The sequence below is a fragment of the Salvelinus namaycush genome, chromosome 8, assembly GCF_016432855.1.
Source record: "Salvelinus namaycush isolate Seneca chromosome 8, SaNama_1.0, whole genome shotgun sequence".
NCBI classification, from domain to species: domain Eukaryota; kingdom Metazoa; phylum Chordata; class Actinopteri; order Salmoniformes; family Salmonidae; genus Salvelinus; species Salvelinus namaycush.
Genome location: NC_052314.1, coordinates 13,259,399 through 13,277,788, shown reverse-complemented (window position 1 = coordinate 13,277,788; position 18,390 = coordinate 13,259,399). Strand labels below are relative to the sequence as shown.

Below are 18,390 nucleotides of genomic sequence, written 5' to 3'. Positions count from 1 at the left end.
AAGGTAAAATAAGCAGTGATTCTGCATCTAGCAAGTTTCTAAATATTTATTTGCTTAGCCAAATAACGTATAACTTTTCACATTTGAGATTTGTTGTCACGCCCTAACCTTAGAGAGCCTTTTTATTTCTCTATTTGGTTAGGTCGGGGTGTGATTTGGGTGGGCATTCTAGTTTTTCTATTTCTTTGTTGGCCGGGTATGGTTCCCAATCAGAGGCAGCTGTCTATCGTTGTCTCTGATTGGGGATCATACTTAGGCAGCTTTTTCCACCTTTAGTTTGTGGGATCTTGTTTTTGGTTAGTTGCTGTGTTATCGCTACAAAACTTTACGTGTCGTTTATTCTTTCTTGTTTTTGGTTAGTTGCTGTGTTAGCGCTACAAAACTTTACGTGTCATTTATTCTTTCTTGATTTTGGTGTTCATTTAATAAATGTATGATGTACGCCTACCACGCTGCACCTTGGTCCAATCCATCTCTGAACGAACGTGACAGAAGATCCCACCACCCACGGACCAAGCAGCGTGCCCAGGAGGAGCAGACATCCTGGACACGGGAGGAAATCTTGGCCGGAAAGGATCGCCTTCCATGGGAGCAGACGGAGGCAGCGAGTAAGCAACAACGACGACACCTGTGTTGGCAGCCACGACGGAAGCCCGAGAAAATTGGGGGGGGGGGGGGGGGGGGGGGGGGTGCACACGGGGTGGTTGGCAGAGCCAAGGTGGGAACCAGAACCAACTCCCTGTACTCACCGTGTGGAGTTGGTCACCGTTCAGGTGCCATGTTTTCCGGTTCTACGCACCGTGTCTCCAGTGCGCCTCCACAGCTCGGTGCGTTCTGTGCCAGCTCCTCGCACTTGTCGTGCTAAAGTGGGTATCTGTCCAGGACGGGTTGTGCCGGCTCAGCGCTCCTGGTCTCCAGTACACCTCCAGGGTCCAGTACATCCTGCGCCGGCTCTATGAACTGTGTCCCCAGTGCGCCTTCACAGCCCAGTTCGTCCTGTGCCAGCTCCCTGCACTTGCCGTGCGAAGGTGGTCATTTGTCCAGGACGCGTTGTGCCAGCTCTACGCTCCAAACCTCCAGTGCGCCTCCACGGTCCAGTACATCCTGTGCTGGCTCAACGCACTGTGACTCCAGTGCGCCTTCACAGCCCAGTGCGTCCTGTGCCAGCTCCCCGCACTTGCCATGCGAAGGTGGTCATTTGTCCAGGACGCGTTGTGCCAGCTCTACGCTCTAGACCTCCAGTGATGATCCAGGGCCCGAAGCCTCCAGTGATGATCAATGGCCCGGAGCCTCCAGTGATGATCCATGGCCCGGAGCCTCTAGTGATGATCCATGGCCCGAAGCCTCCAGTGATGATCCATGGCCCGAAGCCTCTAGTGATGATCCATGGCCCGAGGCCTCCAGTGATGATCTATGGCCCGAAGCCTCCAGTGATGATCCATGGCCCGAAGCCTCCAGTGATGATCCATGGCCCGAAGCCTCCGGTGATGATCCATGGCCCGGAGCCTCCAGTGATGATCCACGGCCCGGAGCCTCCGGTGATGATCCACGGCCCGGAGCCTCCGGCGACGATCCACGGTCTGGTTCCTCCGGCGACGATTCACGTTCCGGAATCCCCGGCGACGATCCACGGGCCGGAGTCCCCGGCGACGATCTACGGTCCGGTTCCTCCGGCAACGATCTACGGTCCGGTTCCTCCGGCAACAATCCACGGTCCGGTTCCACGGAAGCGGAAGGATCCGCGAGCGGAGCGGGGTCTACGTCCCAAACCGGAGCCGCCACCGAGGCTAGATGCCCACCCGGACCCTCGCCCATAGAGTCAGGTTTTGCGGCCGGAGTCCGCACCTTTGGGGGTGGGTACTGTCTTGCCCTGACCTTAGAGAGCCTTTTTATTCTCTATTTTGGTTAGGTCAGGGTGTGACTAGGTTGGGTACTCTAGTTTTTGTATTTCTATGTTGGCCTGGTATGGTTCCCAATCAGAGGCAACTGTCTATCGTTGTCTCTGATTGAGGATCATATTTAGGCAGCCTTTTTCCACCGGTTGTGTGTGGGATCTTGATTTTGTATTGTTGCTTTTTAGCCCTACAAATCTGTACGTTACGTTTGTTACTCTTTCTTGTTTTGTGCCGGTTATCATAAATAAAAATGATTAACCTACCCCACGCTGCATCTTGGTCCGACCATCCTTCCAACAACGATCGTTACATTTGTCATGTTTTTTTTCCTGTAATTTGGCTGTATTGCAATATGCAGTGGTCAATATCATTTTCCCTTCCCTCATGCTGGTAGCCTGGTACAGTAGGCCTGCTCTGCCTTATGGACCAGACAGCAGAAAGTACATGTCGGTCTGATGATCATAAAATCTCCTGGATATCTGAAATACTTGATTAATATTGTTTACATGATATGGAACACATATTTGAGTAAGAAGAAAACACAACCATGAATTCTACAGAGTGATGTTACACGCAAAGTATGTTACGTAAAGAAACAGAAACATCCATGTAAAAAAATATATATATATCCCCCTTTAAGGCCCAATAAACCCACTGGTTTGTCACTAGTAGCATTTGTTCTCCTTCCACCATCTACCCTTTCTCTCTGTGGCCCAGAGCCGATCTACCCTTTCTCCCTGAGGCCCAGAGCCCCTCTACCCTCTCTCGCTCCCTGAGGCCCAGAGCCCCTCTACCCTTTCTCTCTCCCTGAGGCCCAGAGCCCCTCTACCCTTTCTCTCTGAGGCCCAGAGCCGATCTAACCTCTCTCTGAGGCCCAGAGCCCCTCTACCCTCTCTCTCTGAGGCCCAGAGCACCTCTACCCTCTCTCTCTGAGGCCCAGAGGCGATCTACCCTCTCTGAGGCCCAGAGCACCTCTACTTTCTCTCTCTGAAGCCCAGAGCCCCTCTACCCTCTCTCTTTGAGGCCCAGAGCCCCTCTACTCTCTCTCTCCCTGAGGCCCAGAGCCCCTCTACTCTCTCTCTCCCTGAGGCCCAGAGCACCTCTACTTTCTCTCTCTGAGGCCCAGAGCTCATCTACTCTCTCTCTCTCTGGGGCCCAGAGCCCCTCTATTCTCTCTGGGGCCCAGAGCCCATTTTTCTCTCTCTGAGGCCCACACCCTTTCTCCCACATGAAGGACTACTCAGGGGACACCTGGGTAACTCACTGTGACAGCACAGCATCCACGGCCCCTTTTGGAGCACAGCAGTCTTTTAAAAACTGCACTCCCTACTGACAATTGGACAGCACTGTCTGGGGGATGCATACTTGAAAAGGGATGGTAGAAAAAAGCATTTGTATTAACAGTCTTGAACAGTTCCTCTCATTGGAGCAAATACTATGTCATACCGGCATCACTTTTGTCTGTTGATTGTCCTCTGTCTGAACTTGTGCATGCATACATGGCCTATACCAGTAAAGCTGAAGTCCTAACCACTGCAAGTGTACTGTAGAGAGAGAGAACACCAGGCTCCCAGAGAGAGATAGGGAGAAGGGAAGTAACTGCACCAGACAGCCAGACAGACCTGCAAATCACAGCTGTAGTAATGTGGGCATACAGTACAAGGTGCTCGAGGAGAGGAATTCAGCACTGTGGACAGCACCTAGCTACAGTACTCTCCTCTCCCCACTCGGCCTGGAATCACAGCACTGCACACTTGGAGGCTGTCCTTGAGGACTTGTGGTCTGATGCTGTGACCACCTTCTTACCAAGGTGCAGGAGGGACCGGAGGTAGGAGGGAGGGACGCCGGGGAGGTCTTGCCTGGACGATTGTGCCTGATTTCCTTATCTAGAGATCATCAAGTCAAAATAAAGCAACAAGGTCATAGTAAACAAGCTTCTATGACGTTCTATTGTCATCGCTGCAATTCTACAATTATTTAACGTCCCTAACCTCTCTACCTCTTCTCAGGTAGCCGGGAAGCTGCGTTCACGTACGCCATCACGGCCGCCGGCGTAGCCCATGCCATCACGGCGGCGTGTAGCCAGGGAAACCTGAGCCAGTGTGGCTGTGACCGGGAGAAGCAGGGTTACTATAACCAGGAAGAGGGCTGGAAGTGGGGAGGCTGTTCGGCAGACATCAAGTACGGCGTTGAGTTCTCCAGGAGGTTCGTGGATGCCCGCGAGATCAAGAAGACCACGCGCCGGCTGATGAACCTCCACAACAATGAGGCAGGGAGAAAGGTAAACAACCACATAGAAGAAATACATCTTTATCTTTTTAGATCGGTGTGTGTCTGTGTGTGTGTGTGTGTGTGTGTGTGTGTGTGTGTGTGTGTGTGTGTGTGTGTGTGTGTGTGTGTGTGTGTGTGTGTGTGTGTGTGTGTGTGTGTGTGTGTGTGTGTGTGTGTGTGTGTGTGTGTGTGTGTGTGTTTGCGCGCACACTCGTTCATTCGTGTATTTGTGGTTTGTGTGTGTGCACGCGCATCCATGTGTAAACACCCCAGCCCAGATAAAGAATGGAACCTACAGAGTGGTGGCGGCAACCCCTAAATGGGGGTTGTGCTGATTGACAGTTAGCCTCTCAGCAGCCTGTTTTGCTTTAGCTCAATTACAGGGTTTTTTCCTACTATAACGTGGGGTGTTTTTCTCTTGGAGATCTGGCACACTTCTCCTGTGGTGGTGGTGGTGGTGGTGGTGGTGGTGGTGGTGTGGTCCTGGGTTATGTTTGTTTGTTATTAGTCATCCCAGAACAAAGAACAACATGAATCATAACAGAGAGACAGCGAGAGCAAGAAAGTGAGAGAAAGAGTGAGAGAGCAAGAGAGAGTAAGAGAGAGCATGCCTGCCTGGGCTTCTCTGACGTTCTGGTGACAAATGGATCTAATGAATAAGTCCAGGGTTTAATCGTGTGTTTGCTGGGAAAGCGGAGCGCGGACGGCAGCCGGCTGCCAGATGGAGTTCTGCCATGGCCCTCCATCCAGCCCTTTCATGGAATTATGAAGTGTAAAGTCAGGAACAGGATATTATTGCTGGTCTTTCAGCCGTACCAAAAACACAGCACTGCCATTTCACTGCGCCCATTCAGTTGCTGAAAGCACAGCGACAATGCCGGAGTTAACGCAGGCAGACTGATATGAGGGGATCGTAGTCAGATGACCTGTCTGAGTCTGAGTTAAGCCTGGCAGAGGTTTGGTACAGAGGATGGGATTCAATCAAACACACGCTGGGGAAACAGGGCGTTGTGGGGGATCAGTACATTTTTAAGTGCAATCTGTTGATTAACGAGACAATGGGGAAACTCAGCTAAACACATTTTTTTGTTTGAAAGGATGCATTTTCACAGCACAGGAATGATTTTCTTCACAGTGTTTGTGGTTTGATTGATGCTGGCCCGAGACTACTACTCTACCACTACAAAGATCGCTCTGCATCTAGAACATTCCGACTGTCACGCCCTGGCCTTAGTATTCTTTGTTTTCTTAATTATTTTAGTTAGGTCAGGGTGTGACATGGGGAATGTATGTGTTTTTTGTAGTGTCTAGGGTGGTTGTAAGGTTTAGGGGGTTTATTAGAGTAGTTGGGTTTATGTTTAGTATAGTAGTCTAGCTGTGTCTATGGTTGAGTGTAGGTATCTAGGAAAGTCTATGGTTGCCTGAATTGGGTCTCAATTAGAGACAGCTGGTTATTGTTGTCTCTGATTGGGAGCCATATTTAAGGCAACCATAGGCTTTAGCTGTTTGTGGGGAATTGTCTATGTCGAAGTGTTTTGTGTCAGCACTGATGTTTGTATAGCTTCACGGTCGTCTGTTCTGTTTGTTGTTTTGTTTTTTCCTTCTTTAAAATAAAAGAAGATGTACTTTCCACGCGCTGCGCCTTGGTCCTCTCTCAGTCCCGTTGACGATCGTGACAGAATTCCCCACCAATGCGGGATCAAGCAGCGTGAAAAGCGGCAACAGGAGCAGCGCAAGGAGGAATGGAAATGGGAGCGTAATATGGACTACACTACGTGGGAGGAGATCGACAGGTGGGCGATCGACCCAGGGCGAGTGCCGGAGCCAGCCTGGGATTCTCTGGCGCAGTGTGAGGAGGGATACCGGCGAATGGAGGCAGCACGACGACGCGGTAGGAAGCCTGTGAGTCAGCCCCAAAAATTTCTTGGGGGGGGGCTTAGAGGTAGTGGGCCGAGGGCAGGTAGGAGACCTGCGCCCACTTCCCAGGCTAACCGTGGAGAGCGGGAGTACGGGCGAACACCGTGTTACGCAGTAGAGCGCACGGTGTCTGCTGTACGTGTTCATAGCCCGGTGCGGGTTATTCTACCTCCCCGCACTGGTAGGGCTAGATTGGGCATTGAGCCAGGTGTCATGAAGCCGGCTCAACGCGTCTGGTCTCCAGTGCGTCTCCTCGGGCCGGCATACATGGCACCAGCCTTACGCATGGTGTCCCTGGTTCGCCTACATAGCCCGGTGCGGGTTATTCCACCTCCCCGCACGGGTAGGGCGACGGGGAGCATTCAACCAGGTAAGGTTGGGCAGGCTCGGTGCTCAAGGGAACCAGTACGCCTGCACGGTCCGGTATTTCCGGCGCCACCTCCCCGCCCCAGTCCAGTTCCACCAGTGCCTACACCACGCACCAGGCTTCCAGTGTGTCTCCAGAGCCCTGTTCCTCCTCCACGCACTCGTCCTATGGTGCGTGTCTCCAGCCCGGTACCACCAATTCCGGCACCACGCACTAAGCCTCCTGTGCGTCTCCAGAGTCCTGTGCATCCTGTTGCTGCTCCCCGCACTAGCCCTGAGATGCGTGTCCCCAGCCCGGTACCACCAGTTCCGGCACCACGCACTAGGGCTAATGTGCGTCCCCAGGGTCCAGTATGCCCTGTTCCTTCTCCCCGCACTAGCCTGAAGGTGCGTGTCCTTAGCCCGGTGCCTCCAGTTCCGGCACCACGCACCAGGCCTACAGTGCGCCTCATCCGGCCAGAGCCATCCGTCTGCCCAGCGCCATCTGAGCCATCCGTCTCCCCAGCGCCATCTGAGCCATCCGTCTCCCCAGCGCCGTCTGAGCCATCCGTCTCCCCAGCGCCGTCTGAGCCATCCGTCTGCCCCGAGCCATTAGAGCCGCCCGTCTGTCCCGAGCCGTCAGAGCCGTTAGTCAGTCAGGAGCCGCTAGAGCCATTCGTCAGTCAGGATCTGCCAGAGCCGCCAACCAGACAGGATCTGCCAGAGCCGCCAACCAGACAGGATCTGCCAGAGCCGCCAACCAGACAGGATCTGCCAGAGCCGCCAACCAGACAGGATCTGCCAGAGCCGCCAACCAGACAGGATCTGCCAGAGCCGCCAGCCAGCCATGAGCAGCCAGATCCGTCAGCCAGCCATGAGCAGCCAGATCCGTCAGCCAGCCATGAGCAGCCAGATCCGTCAGCCAGCCATGAGCAGCCAGATCCGTCAGCCAGCCATGAGCAGCCAGATCCGTCAGCCAGCCATGAGCAGCCAGATCCGTCAGCCAGCCATGAGCAGCCAGATCCGTCAGCCAGCCATGAGCCGTACAGCCAGGATCCGCCAGAGCCGTCCAGCCAGGATCCGCCAGAGCCGTCATCCAGCCAGGATCCGTTCCTCAGTCCGGAGCTGCCGTCCCTCAGTCCGGAGCTGCCGTCCCTCAGTCCGGAGCTGCCCCTTATCCTGGTGCTGTCCCTTATCCTGGTGCTGCCCCTTAGTCCGGTGCTGCCCCTTAGTCCGGTGCTGCCCCTTAGTCCGGTGCTGCCCCTTAGTCCGGTGCTGCCCCTTAGTCCGGTGCTGCCCCTTAATCCAGTGGGGTTAATGTGGAGGGTGGCCATTTGGAGGAGGCTACGTAAGCGGGTAGTGACTATGGTGGGGTGGGGACCACGACCAGTGCCGGAGCCGCCGCCGTGGACGGACGCCCACCCAGACCCTCCCCTAGACTATGTGCTGGTGCGCCCGGAGTTCGCACCTTAAGGGGGGGGTTATGTCACGCCCTGGCCTTAGTATTCTTTGTTTTCTTAATTATTTTAGTTAGGTCAGGGTGTGACATGGGGAATGTATGTGTTTTTTGTAGTGTCTAGGGTGGTTGTAAGGTTTAGGGGGTTTATTAGAGTAGTTGGGTTTATGTTTAGTATAGTAGTCTAGCTGTGTCTATGGTTGAGTGTAGGTATCTAGGAAAGTCTATGGTTGCCTGAATTGGGTCTCAATTAGAGACAGCTGGTTATTGTTGTCTCTGATTGGGAGCCATATTTAAGGCAACCATAGGCTTTAGCTGTTTGTGGGGAATTGTCTATGTCGAAGTGTTTTGTGTCAGCACTGATGTTTGTATAGCTTCACGGTCGTCTGTTCTGTTTGTTGTTTTGTTTTTTCCTTCTTTAAAATAAAAGAAGATGTACTTTCCACGCGCTGCGCCTTGGTCCTCTCTCAGTCCCGTTGACGATCGTGACACCGACACAAACACTGTAGGCTCCAGTTCTGTGAATCCCAAATAAATACAGACAAACCCATGGAATGATTTAGTCTCTCTGTATACTGGGATCCAGTGAGTTTGACAAATCTGGTCATATCTGACTAATTGGTAGCAGACAAGGTTTTGATGGACACAGTGTAAAGTAAATGTTTTCAACCATTCAGTAATTCGGTTTCACACAGACATTCATTGTGGTTTATACCACCATATATTTTGGGAAATCCTCGCTCTGAATCATCATCTGTAACGAGATTGTCGGTTGACCATCAAGTATTCTATGTACCTTCTCCCCACGCTTTCAATCGAATATCTGCTAATGAGGGATTTCAAAACACATACAGTGTCAATGTAAGAATCAGGCAGCATTTATTCATCCATAACTCTGTGTACATTGTGTACATTGTGGAAGTGTCTGACAGAAACGATGACTACTGCTGGCAAGTCGTGATGCCAGGAAAAGAACTGCTCTGGAAAAATGCCCTGCCAACAAAACTGAACATCTTATATAACGAATACATACTTGGTTCTTACAAGTAGAAGCACCCAGTTAGGTTGGAAGAGTCATGTTAGGACTACTATATGTATCCCATGTCCTATACAAGCGCCACAGTCTGTTTTTTCTCAATGACTCAATGACATCCACTCTATTCTCCACAGAATACAGCATGTACTGTAGTGACAGAATGGAGATTTACAGTAGGTAAGTAGAGGCCTGTTGTAGAACAAGGATTGACTTGGTCCTGACACTAAACTGCTGAGCACACCACACAATATTTCCCAGATGCCCTAGGATTAGGCATTTAAGAGGAGTTCTCTGCTACACTGTTTGCCACATGTCAGAGATGAGCTTGGTAATGAATGGGTACCAGTGCATTTTGAAACGATTCCGTTTCTAAGATATATGTCTGCTATCTGAACATGTAAGAGTGTTTTGATTTAAGATAAGAGGCCTTGAAGTGTTGATTTGGATGATCTGTTTTATTGTGACATCCAATAGTTAATACTTCTTTCATTCAAACGTCATGTTTCTTTAGTTAATTAACCAAACCATGATCCCAGCATACACGCTGATCCAGATGCAAACAGTTAATAATCATCTGTCGAGTATTGTCACGCCCTGACCTTAGTATTCTTTGTTTTCTTTATTATTTTGGTTAGGTCAGGGTGTGACATGGGGTGGTTTGTTTAGTTTTTGTCTTGTCTAGGGGTTTTTGTATGTCTATGGGTTTTTGACTAGTCTAGGTAGTTATATGTCTATGGTTGCCTAGATTGGTTCTCAATTAGAGGCAGCTGTTTATCGTTGTCTCTGATTGGGAACCATATTTAGGCAGCCATATTCCTTTGGGTATTTCGTGGGTGATTGTCTATGTGTTAGTTGCCTGTGTCTGCACTTTTCATATATAGCTTCACGTTCGTTTTGTAAGTTTGTTTAAGTGTTCTTCGTTTCATTAAATGAGAAGATGTGTTCATCCCACGCTGCGCCTTGGTCTCATCCATACAACGAACGTGACAAGTATGTTGTATCTGCAACGCATTAAATAGCTGAATGATCCACATTTAACTCAAGCGTAATGGTGTATGGTTATATGAGATTTATATTTATTTTCCCTTGCTATTGATGTAGTCTTCAGGAAGGTAGGGATAATTATATGGTTGAATATTACCAGTAAGTGCATTTTCCCCTGTTTTTGACATATAGCTGGCATCAGTGTCCCTCTTAGAATGTCAGATATGCCTGGTTTGGTCTACTTCATAGGGAACAGTCACTCTACGCCAGATTGTGAATGTTTGACCCTCAGATGTAAATGGTTGTGGCACAACGCACAAAACAAACAACCAGTGTGAATTCAGATCAAACACAACTCTCTATTCTATAACACAATATACTCAAATACTTTCAAATCAAAACATCTGTCTTTGGAATGGCACGCATCTGTCATTGTGAACATCCGTTTCCACTTACAGGGACTCCTCCATACAAAGAGTGCATTCACCAACCGTCTGCTGAAAACTCTTTGTTATTCATTAATAAACACAATGTTGAACTCAAATAAATATGTCCTCTGCACTCAGAATGTTTCTTGGTCTCTCTCTAAAGAATTTACACTGAGTGTACAAAACATTAGGAACACCTTATCTTTCCATGAAATAGACTGACCAGGGGAAAGTTATGATCCCTTATTGATGTCACCTGTTAAATTAACTTCAATCAAATCAAATCAAAATGTTATTGGCCACACATATTTAGCAGATGTTATTGCGGTTGTAGTGAAATGCTTGTGTTTCTAGCTCCAACAGTGCAGTAGTATCTAACAGTTCACAACAATACACACAAATCTAAAAGTAAAAGAATGGAATTAAGAAATATATAAATATTAGATCGAGCAATGTCGGAGTAGTATTTACTAAAATACACTAGAATAGAATACAATATATACATATGAGATGAGAAAAGCAGTATGTAAACATTATTTAAACATTATTGAAGTGACTAGTGTTCCATTATTAATGTGGCCAATGATTCCAAGTCTATGTATATAGGGCAGCAGCCTCTAAGGTGCAGGGTTGCGTAACCGGGTGGAAGCCAGCTAGTGATGGCTATTTAACAGACTGATGTCCTTTGAGATAGATCAGTGTAGATGAATGAGAGGAGACAAGTTAAAGAAGGATTTTTAAGCTTTGAGACAATTGAGACATGGATTGTGTATGTGTGCCATTCAGAGGGTGAATGGGCAAGACAAAATATTTAGTGCCTTTGAAGGGGGTATGGTAATAGGTGCCAGGCGCACCGGTTTCAGTGTGTCAAGAACTGCAATGCTGCTGGGTTTTTCACGCTCAACAGTTTCCCGTGTCTATCAAGAATGGTCCACCACCCAAAGAAAATTCAGCCAACTTGATACAACTGTGGGAAGAATTGGGGTCAACATGGGCCAGCATCCCTGTGGAACACTTTCGACACCTTGCTTAGAGTCCATGCCCCGACGAATTGAGGCTGTTCTGAGGGCAAAAGGGGGTGCAACTCAATATTAGGAAGGTGTTCCTAATGTTTATGTAACACGGAACCCAAACCGGCTGCGCGCGTGCGCCATCATGCGCTATCGTGCATATATTTATTTTGTCCCCCCATACCAAACGCGATCACGACACGCAGGTTAAAATATCAAAACAAACTCTGAACCAATGACATTAATTTGGGGACAGGTCAAAAAGCATTAAACATGTATGGCAATTTAGCTAGTTAGCTTGCACTTGCTAGCTAATTTGTCCTATTTAGCTAGCTTGCTGTTGCTAGCTAATTTGTCCTGGGATATAAACATTGAGTTGTTATTTTACCTGAAATGCACAAGGTCCTCTACTCCGACAATTAATCCACACATAAAACGGCCAACCAAATCGTTTCTAGTCAGCTCTCCTCCTTCCAGGCTTTTTCATCTTTGAACTTATATGGTGATCGCATCTACACTTTCATAGTATTACCACGACAACCGGCAAAACAGTTAGTCTTTCAATCACCCACGTTGGTATAACCAATGAGGAGATGGCACGTGGGTACGTGTTTCTATAAACCAATGAGGAGATGGGAGAGGCAGGACTTGCAGCGCGATCTGCGTCAGAAATAGAAAGGTGTTCTATTTTAGCCCTTGGTATCGCAGACGCGCGTTGGCGCGCGCGAGCAGTGTGGGTGCAATAATTGAATAACATGGATTTCTAAATTTATTTTGAGACACTCGCGCACGCGACGTGTCCGGTCTGGTCAGCATGTAACACTGAACAGAAAACAAAGCATTGGTGTGAACTGTGAAGTTGACGTTATATCAGAGAAATACCATCCATAGAGCAATACCATCCAAATGTCTATTCAATCAATGAAATCGGCAGCAATTTCAACAAAAATAAATCAATATATTTTTATTTGACATGTTTCAAAAACAACAGCTGTACACTAACAGTGAAATACTATATATATATTTATGAACTGGGTGGTTCCAGCCCTGAATGCTGATTGGCTGACAGCCTTGGTATATGAGACCGTATACCATGGGTATGACAAAACATTTATTTTTACAGCTCTAATTACTTTAGTAACCAGTTCATAATAGCAATAAGGCACCTCAGGGTTTGTGGTATATGGCCAATATACCACGGCTAATGGCTGTATCCAGGCACTCCGCGATGCGTAAGAACAGCCCTTAGCCGTGGTATATTGGTAATATACCATACCCCCTCAGGCCTTGTTGCTTAAATATATATACAGTATATATATACAGTTGAAGTCGGAAGTTTACATCCTGACATTTAATCCAAGTAAAAATTGCCTGTCTTAGGGCAGTTTGGATCACCACTTTATTTTAAGAATGCGAAATGTCAGAATAATAGTAGAGAGAATGATTTATTTTAGCTTTTATTTCTTTCATCACAGTCCCAGTGGGTCAGAAGTTTACATACACTCAATTAGTATTTGGTAGCATTGCCTTTAAATTGTTTAACTTGGGTCAAACGTTTCGGGTAGCCTTCCACAAGCTTCCCACAATAAGTTGGGTGAATTTTGGCCCATTCCTCCTGACAGAGCTGGTGTAACTGAGTCAGGTTTGTAGGCCTCCCAAGGATGAACCAGACTTGTGGAGGTCTACAATCGTTTTTTTGAGGACTTGGCTGATTTCTTTTGATTTTCCAAGGATGTCAAGCAAATTACTGAGTTTGAAGGTAGGCCTTGAAATACATCCACAGGTACACCTCCAATTGACTCAAATGATGTCAATTAGCCTATCAGAAGCTTCTAAAGCCATGACATAATTTTCTGGAATTTTCCAAGCTGTTTAAAGTCACAGTCAACTTAGTGTATGTAAACGTCTGACACACTGGAATTCTGATACAGTGAATAATGAGTGAAATAATCTGTCTGTAAACAATTGTTGGAAAAATTACTTGTGTCATGCACAAAGTAGATGTCCTAACTGACTTGCCAAAACTATAGTTTGTTAACAAGACATTTGTCGGGTGGTTGAAAAACGAGTTTTAATGACTCCAACCTAAGTGTATGTAAACTTCTGACTTCAACTGTATATACAGTACCAGTCAAAAGTTTGGACCCACCTACTCATTCTTTATTTTTACTATAGAATCATAGTGGAGACATCAAAACTATGAAATAACACATATTGAATCCTGTAGTCACCCAACAAGTTTTAAACAAATCTAAATATATTTTATATTTGAGATTCTTGAAAGTACCCAACCTTTGCCTTGATGACAGCTTTGCACACTCTTGTCATTCTCTCAACCAGCTCATGAGGTAGTCATCTGGAATGCTTTTCCAGTAGTCATGAAGGAGTTCCCACATAGCTGAGCACTTGTTGGCTGCTTTTCCTTCACTCTGCGGTCCAACTCATCCCAAACCATCTCAATTGGGTTGAGGTCGGGTGATTGTGGAGGCCATGCAGCACTTCATCACTCTCCTTCTTGGTCAAATAGCCCTTACATAGCCTGGAGGTGTGTTTTGTGTCATTGTCCTGTTGAAAAACAAATGATAGTCCCACTAAGTGCAAACCAGATGGGATGGCGTATCGCTGCAGAATGCAGTGGTAGCCATGCTGGTTAAGTGTGGCTTGAATTTTAAATAACTCACTGACGGTGTCACGAGCAAAGCACCCCCACACCATCACACCTCCTCCTCCATGATTCACGGTGGGAACCACACATGCAGACCCGTTCACCTACTCTGCGTCTCACAAAGACATGGCGGTTGGAACCAAAAATCTCAAATTTGGACCAAAGGACAGATTTTCCAAATTTGAACCAAGGATAGATTTCCACCGGTCTAATGTCCATTGCTTGTGTTTCTTGGCCCAAGAAGGTCCCTTCTTATTATTGGTGTCGGGTCTTATAATAATGATGGACTGTCATTTCTCTTTGCTCATTTTTAGCTGTTCTTGACATAATATGGACTTGGTCTTTTACCAAATAGGTCTATCTTCTGTATACCATCCCTACCTTGTCACAACAGAACTGATAGGCTCTACCACATTAAGAAGGAAAGAAATTCCACAAATTAACTTTTAACAAGGCACACCTGTTAATTGAAATGCATTCCAGGTGACTCCCTCATGAAGCTGGTTGAGATAATGCCAAGAGTGTGCAAAGCTTTCATCAAGGCAACGGGTGGCTACTTTGAAGAATCTCAAATATAAAATATATATTGATTTGTGTAACATTTTTTTGGTTACTACATGATTCCATATGTGTTATTTCATAGTTTTGATGGCTTCACTATCATTCTACAATATAGAAAATAGTAAAAAATAAAGAAAATCCCTTGAATGAGTAGGTGTGTCCAAACTCTTGACTGGTTCTGTATATTTATATATATATATATATATATATATATATATATATATATGCAATTTCTCGCATGGAATAGCCTTCATTTCTCAGAACAAGAATAGACTGCCGATTTTCAGAAGAAAGGTCTTTGTTTCTGGCCATTTTTAGCCTGTAATCGAACCCACAAATGCTGATGCTCCAGATACTCAACTAGTCTAAAGAAGGCTAGTTTTATTGCTTCTTTAATCAGGACAACAGTTTTCAGCTGTGCTAACATAATTGCAAAAATGTTTTCTAATGATCAATTAGCCTTTTAAAATGATAAACTTGGATTAGCTAACACAACTTGCCATTGGAACACAGAAGTGATGGTTGCTGATAATGGGCCTCTGTACGCCTATGTAGATATTCCATTAAAAAATATGCTGTTTCCAGTTACAAGTCATTTACAACATTAATAATGTCTACACTGTATTTCTGATCAATTTGATGTTATTTTAATGGACAAAAAAATTGCTTTTCTTTCAAAAACAGGGATATTTCTAAGTGACCTCAAACTTTTGAACGGTAGTCTATATAGTGTCATTTTGCCACAGTGCTATGGTGTATACTGTACTTAGACATTAGTTAACAGTGCTCCAAATACATCACAGACAACAGTTGTCTTTTGGTCCATGCAACAGTGTGGTATCGCTCCATGTTTTGACACTTTTAATTAAAGAATATTAAAAGACTGTTAGAGACATTGAAACTTTATGCTTTCCCGTATTCTCAGACTAAAAATTGGTTCATGATTGTTATCTGAGTATGTCCTTTTTAAAGTGTCAGGGAAGACTTTGGAGCAGTGTGATTCATTAGTATCATTAAATGTTCTCGTACTTTTTAAAAAGAAACATCATCAGTGTTACCAAGCCCAATAGAGGATTGTTGGACAGCATCCTGTCACGTTTTCACCTTGCATTTGGTTTAGGAGTTCAGTAGTTATTGCCAAACGCACTAAAATAATATCCCTTCAAAGTACAGCTGTTGGCTCAAGAGGTAATTCGTAGGGAGTTTTTAGAAAAGTGTGGTGGTTCACCAACATTTGAGAACAGCTTGGTCTTGTCTAATGTTCTTTTATTATAGAAAAAAATATATATTATCCAAGGACCATCTTTTCTCACTGACCTTCTGTGGATTGTTTTTCCATCATTCATTCAGCAGCAGAGCTAGCTAGCAACCTCTTCACCCTTTGGGTTTCTTTTGGTTTCTCTTTCCACCCAAGTCAGGTCATCTCTGTATTTCAACACTGGGCCTACCCCAGTAAAACAATGTCATGTATGACTCTCTCTCCCTGTTTGTCCATGTAATGTTCAGCAATGTAATCTAACACCATGTAACCTCCCCTATCCCTGTGTGTCCATGCAGGTCCTGGAGGAGCGGATGAAGTTGGAGTGTAAGTGTCATGGCGTGTCAGGCTCCTGCACCACCAAAACCTGCTGGACGACCCTGCCCAAGTTCCGAGAGATCGGCTATGTCCTGAAAGACAAGTACAACCAGGCGGTCCACGTGGAGGTGGTCCGGGCCAGCCGACTACGCCAGCCCACCTTCCTCAAGGTGAAGAAGACCCAGGGCTACCGCAAGCCCATGGAGACCGACCTCGTCTACATCGAGAGGTCGCCCAACTACTGCGAGGAGGACGCAGCCACGGGGAGCGTTGGCACCCAGGGGAGGCTGTGTAACCGCACCTCGCCCCACACGGACGGCTGTGACCTCATGTGCTGTGGCCGGGGCTACAACACGCACCAGTACACCAAAGTGTGGCAGTGCAACTGTAAGTTCCAGTGGTGCTGCTTCGTCAAGTGCAACACATGCAGCGAGAGGACGGAGGTGTTTACCTGCAAATAAAGGGGCATGACATAACGGACCTACAGTACGGTACTATAATTGGGAGGGGCGTGGCAGGACTAGCTGGATGACAAGGAAGACCCCCAGAGAAAAGATAAAAGGACATGTCTTGGAATAGTGAGAGATTTAAAAATAAAAAGGAATGGAATGTTCAATATCAGCTCTTCATGGCATCGTTTTGCACAGCAGAATCTATATGAGCTTTTTAAAAGAAAAGTGAGGGCTAAATATCAATAGGTAATAATACTAAAATCTTTGACTGACTGAGACAGAATAATGTGTGATCACGTACTGATGTAAAAGTTAGGACTACAGGAAGCAAATGGTGCCTGGATGGGAACTGTGCATTGCACTCTGGAATTTGTTGTTATTTTTTTCACAGAATGGATTCTTCATGGAACAGAAAGACAGACTCTGGAGATGTGGTAGAAAAGGACAGTAACTGTTAAGGGATGAGACTGTCCTGAGACTCTAAAAGTCTTTTAGTGAGAACTTTGAGTTTTACTTTCTTTTTCCACAGAGGGAGAGCTCAGAGGTGAATATTTGAGCCCCCAAACTGGAGGTGTATCTTTTTGGAGCTGTGTAGACATGAAGAACGCTGTGTAAGTGTGGTGCCTTGGGGCACATTGAAAGTGGAGAAGTCTCTATAGTAAGCCCTCTGCTGCCAACTGGAATACGGTGGAGTATGTTAGTTTTCCAGTCACACTGGAACTGTCTGTTTGAACACTGAAAATAAATTGTTTATTTATGTTATAGTATCTTAAAACAAAGCACTAACGGGTAGAAATGTATTTTTTTGTACTAAGTGTAAAAATTACTTTTTAGAAAACTCTGACTGAAGATAATGCGTGTCTTTTAGAATATGGCCCCATCCCACTATCAATCCCCCTTTTTCTAAAATGGTTTCATTGCTACTGGTGTGTTGACTACATAAAACATCAACAATACAGGGTATTTCACATCACAATCAATCACATTGGTTATATTTTGCTGTAGCATAGCTTTTGTTTGCAGTCATTTATGCAGCAGACGTTAGGCCTACATCCTGTCTGGGTTATTTAGCATAGACAGTCGCAAGAGAACTAATCTCTTAACCGCAAAGATCCTTCCTCAATTATTTAAACATGATATTGCTGGATGTATTGTAGAGTGGTACACTGATATTAGTTTCTATTCAGAAACGACCAAAATTAAAAAGAAATAATCTCCCATTTGACTGCTTTTTGAAATTTATTGCAAAGAAAAACAAGACTGAGAATCAAAGAAAAACAAGACTGATAGTCAGTGAGTGAAGTCTGCTGGTCGTGAGAGGAAATGTTAGGTTTTAGCCAACAGTTTCGGTAATTCACTGCATCCAAAGCTGTGTTGGCATTCTCATCTGTATTCATTGGTTGTGGTTATACTATACCAAGTGTCAGGCTATGTAGAGTTTCATTGACATAAACCATCAGTATACACCACTGATCAAAAACAGTCATTATTTTCAGCATCTTTTCGTCATGCTTAAAGCTAGAATACTTAGTTGCAACATCCATTTTTGGACTTATAAACTAATAGTATATACCCATTGATTTTTGAAGAATATAACTTGTAAATGCCGCATGAGCTTAGTTCAACTGTCTCATCCTATCAGAACCCCAAATATAAGCCTGTTTACTCCAATGTTTGTAAACAACGTAACCAAACACTGTATAGCCTTAAAACATGATTGAAACTATAATTTTGATATCAGGGATGGTCAGTCATTGCATCCATAGCTCTGTCTATGAATTTGAGAGTGGTTAC

The 18,390-nt window shown here is 45.9% G+C and overlaps 1 protein-coding gene across 2 annotated transcripts in view; it reads left to right on the top strand.

Annotated features, from left to right (window-relative positions):
* The window catches only part of LOC120051780 (protein Wnt-7b), a 55,484-nt gene extending 38,879 nt beyond the window's left edge, over positions 1-16,605 (top strand). For both annotated transcript variants that reach the window (XM_038998670.1, XM_038998668.1), the window contains exons 3-4: positions 3,905-4,176; positions 16,126-16,605. In XM_038998670.1, the coding sequence (XP_038854598.1) occupies positions 3,905-4,176; positions 16,126-16,605 (752 nt within the window). The remainder of the gene's footprint in view (positions 1-3,904; positions 4,177-16,125) is intronic.
* The last annotated feature ends 1,785 nt before the right edge of the window (positions 16,606-18,390 follow it).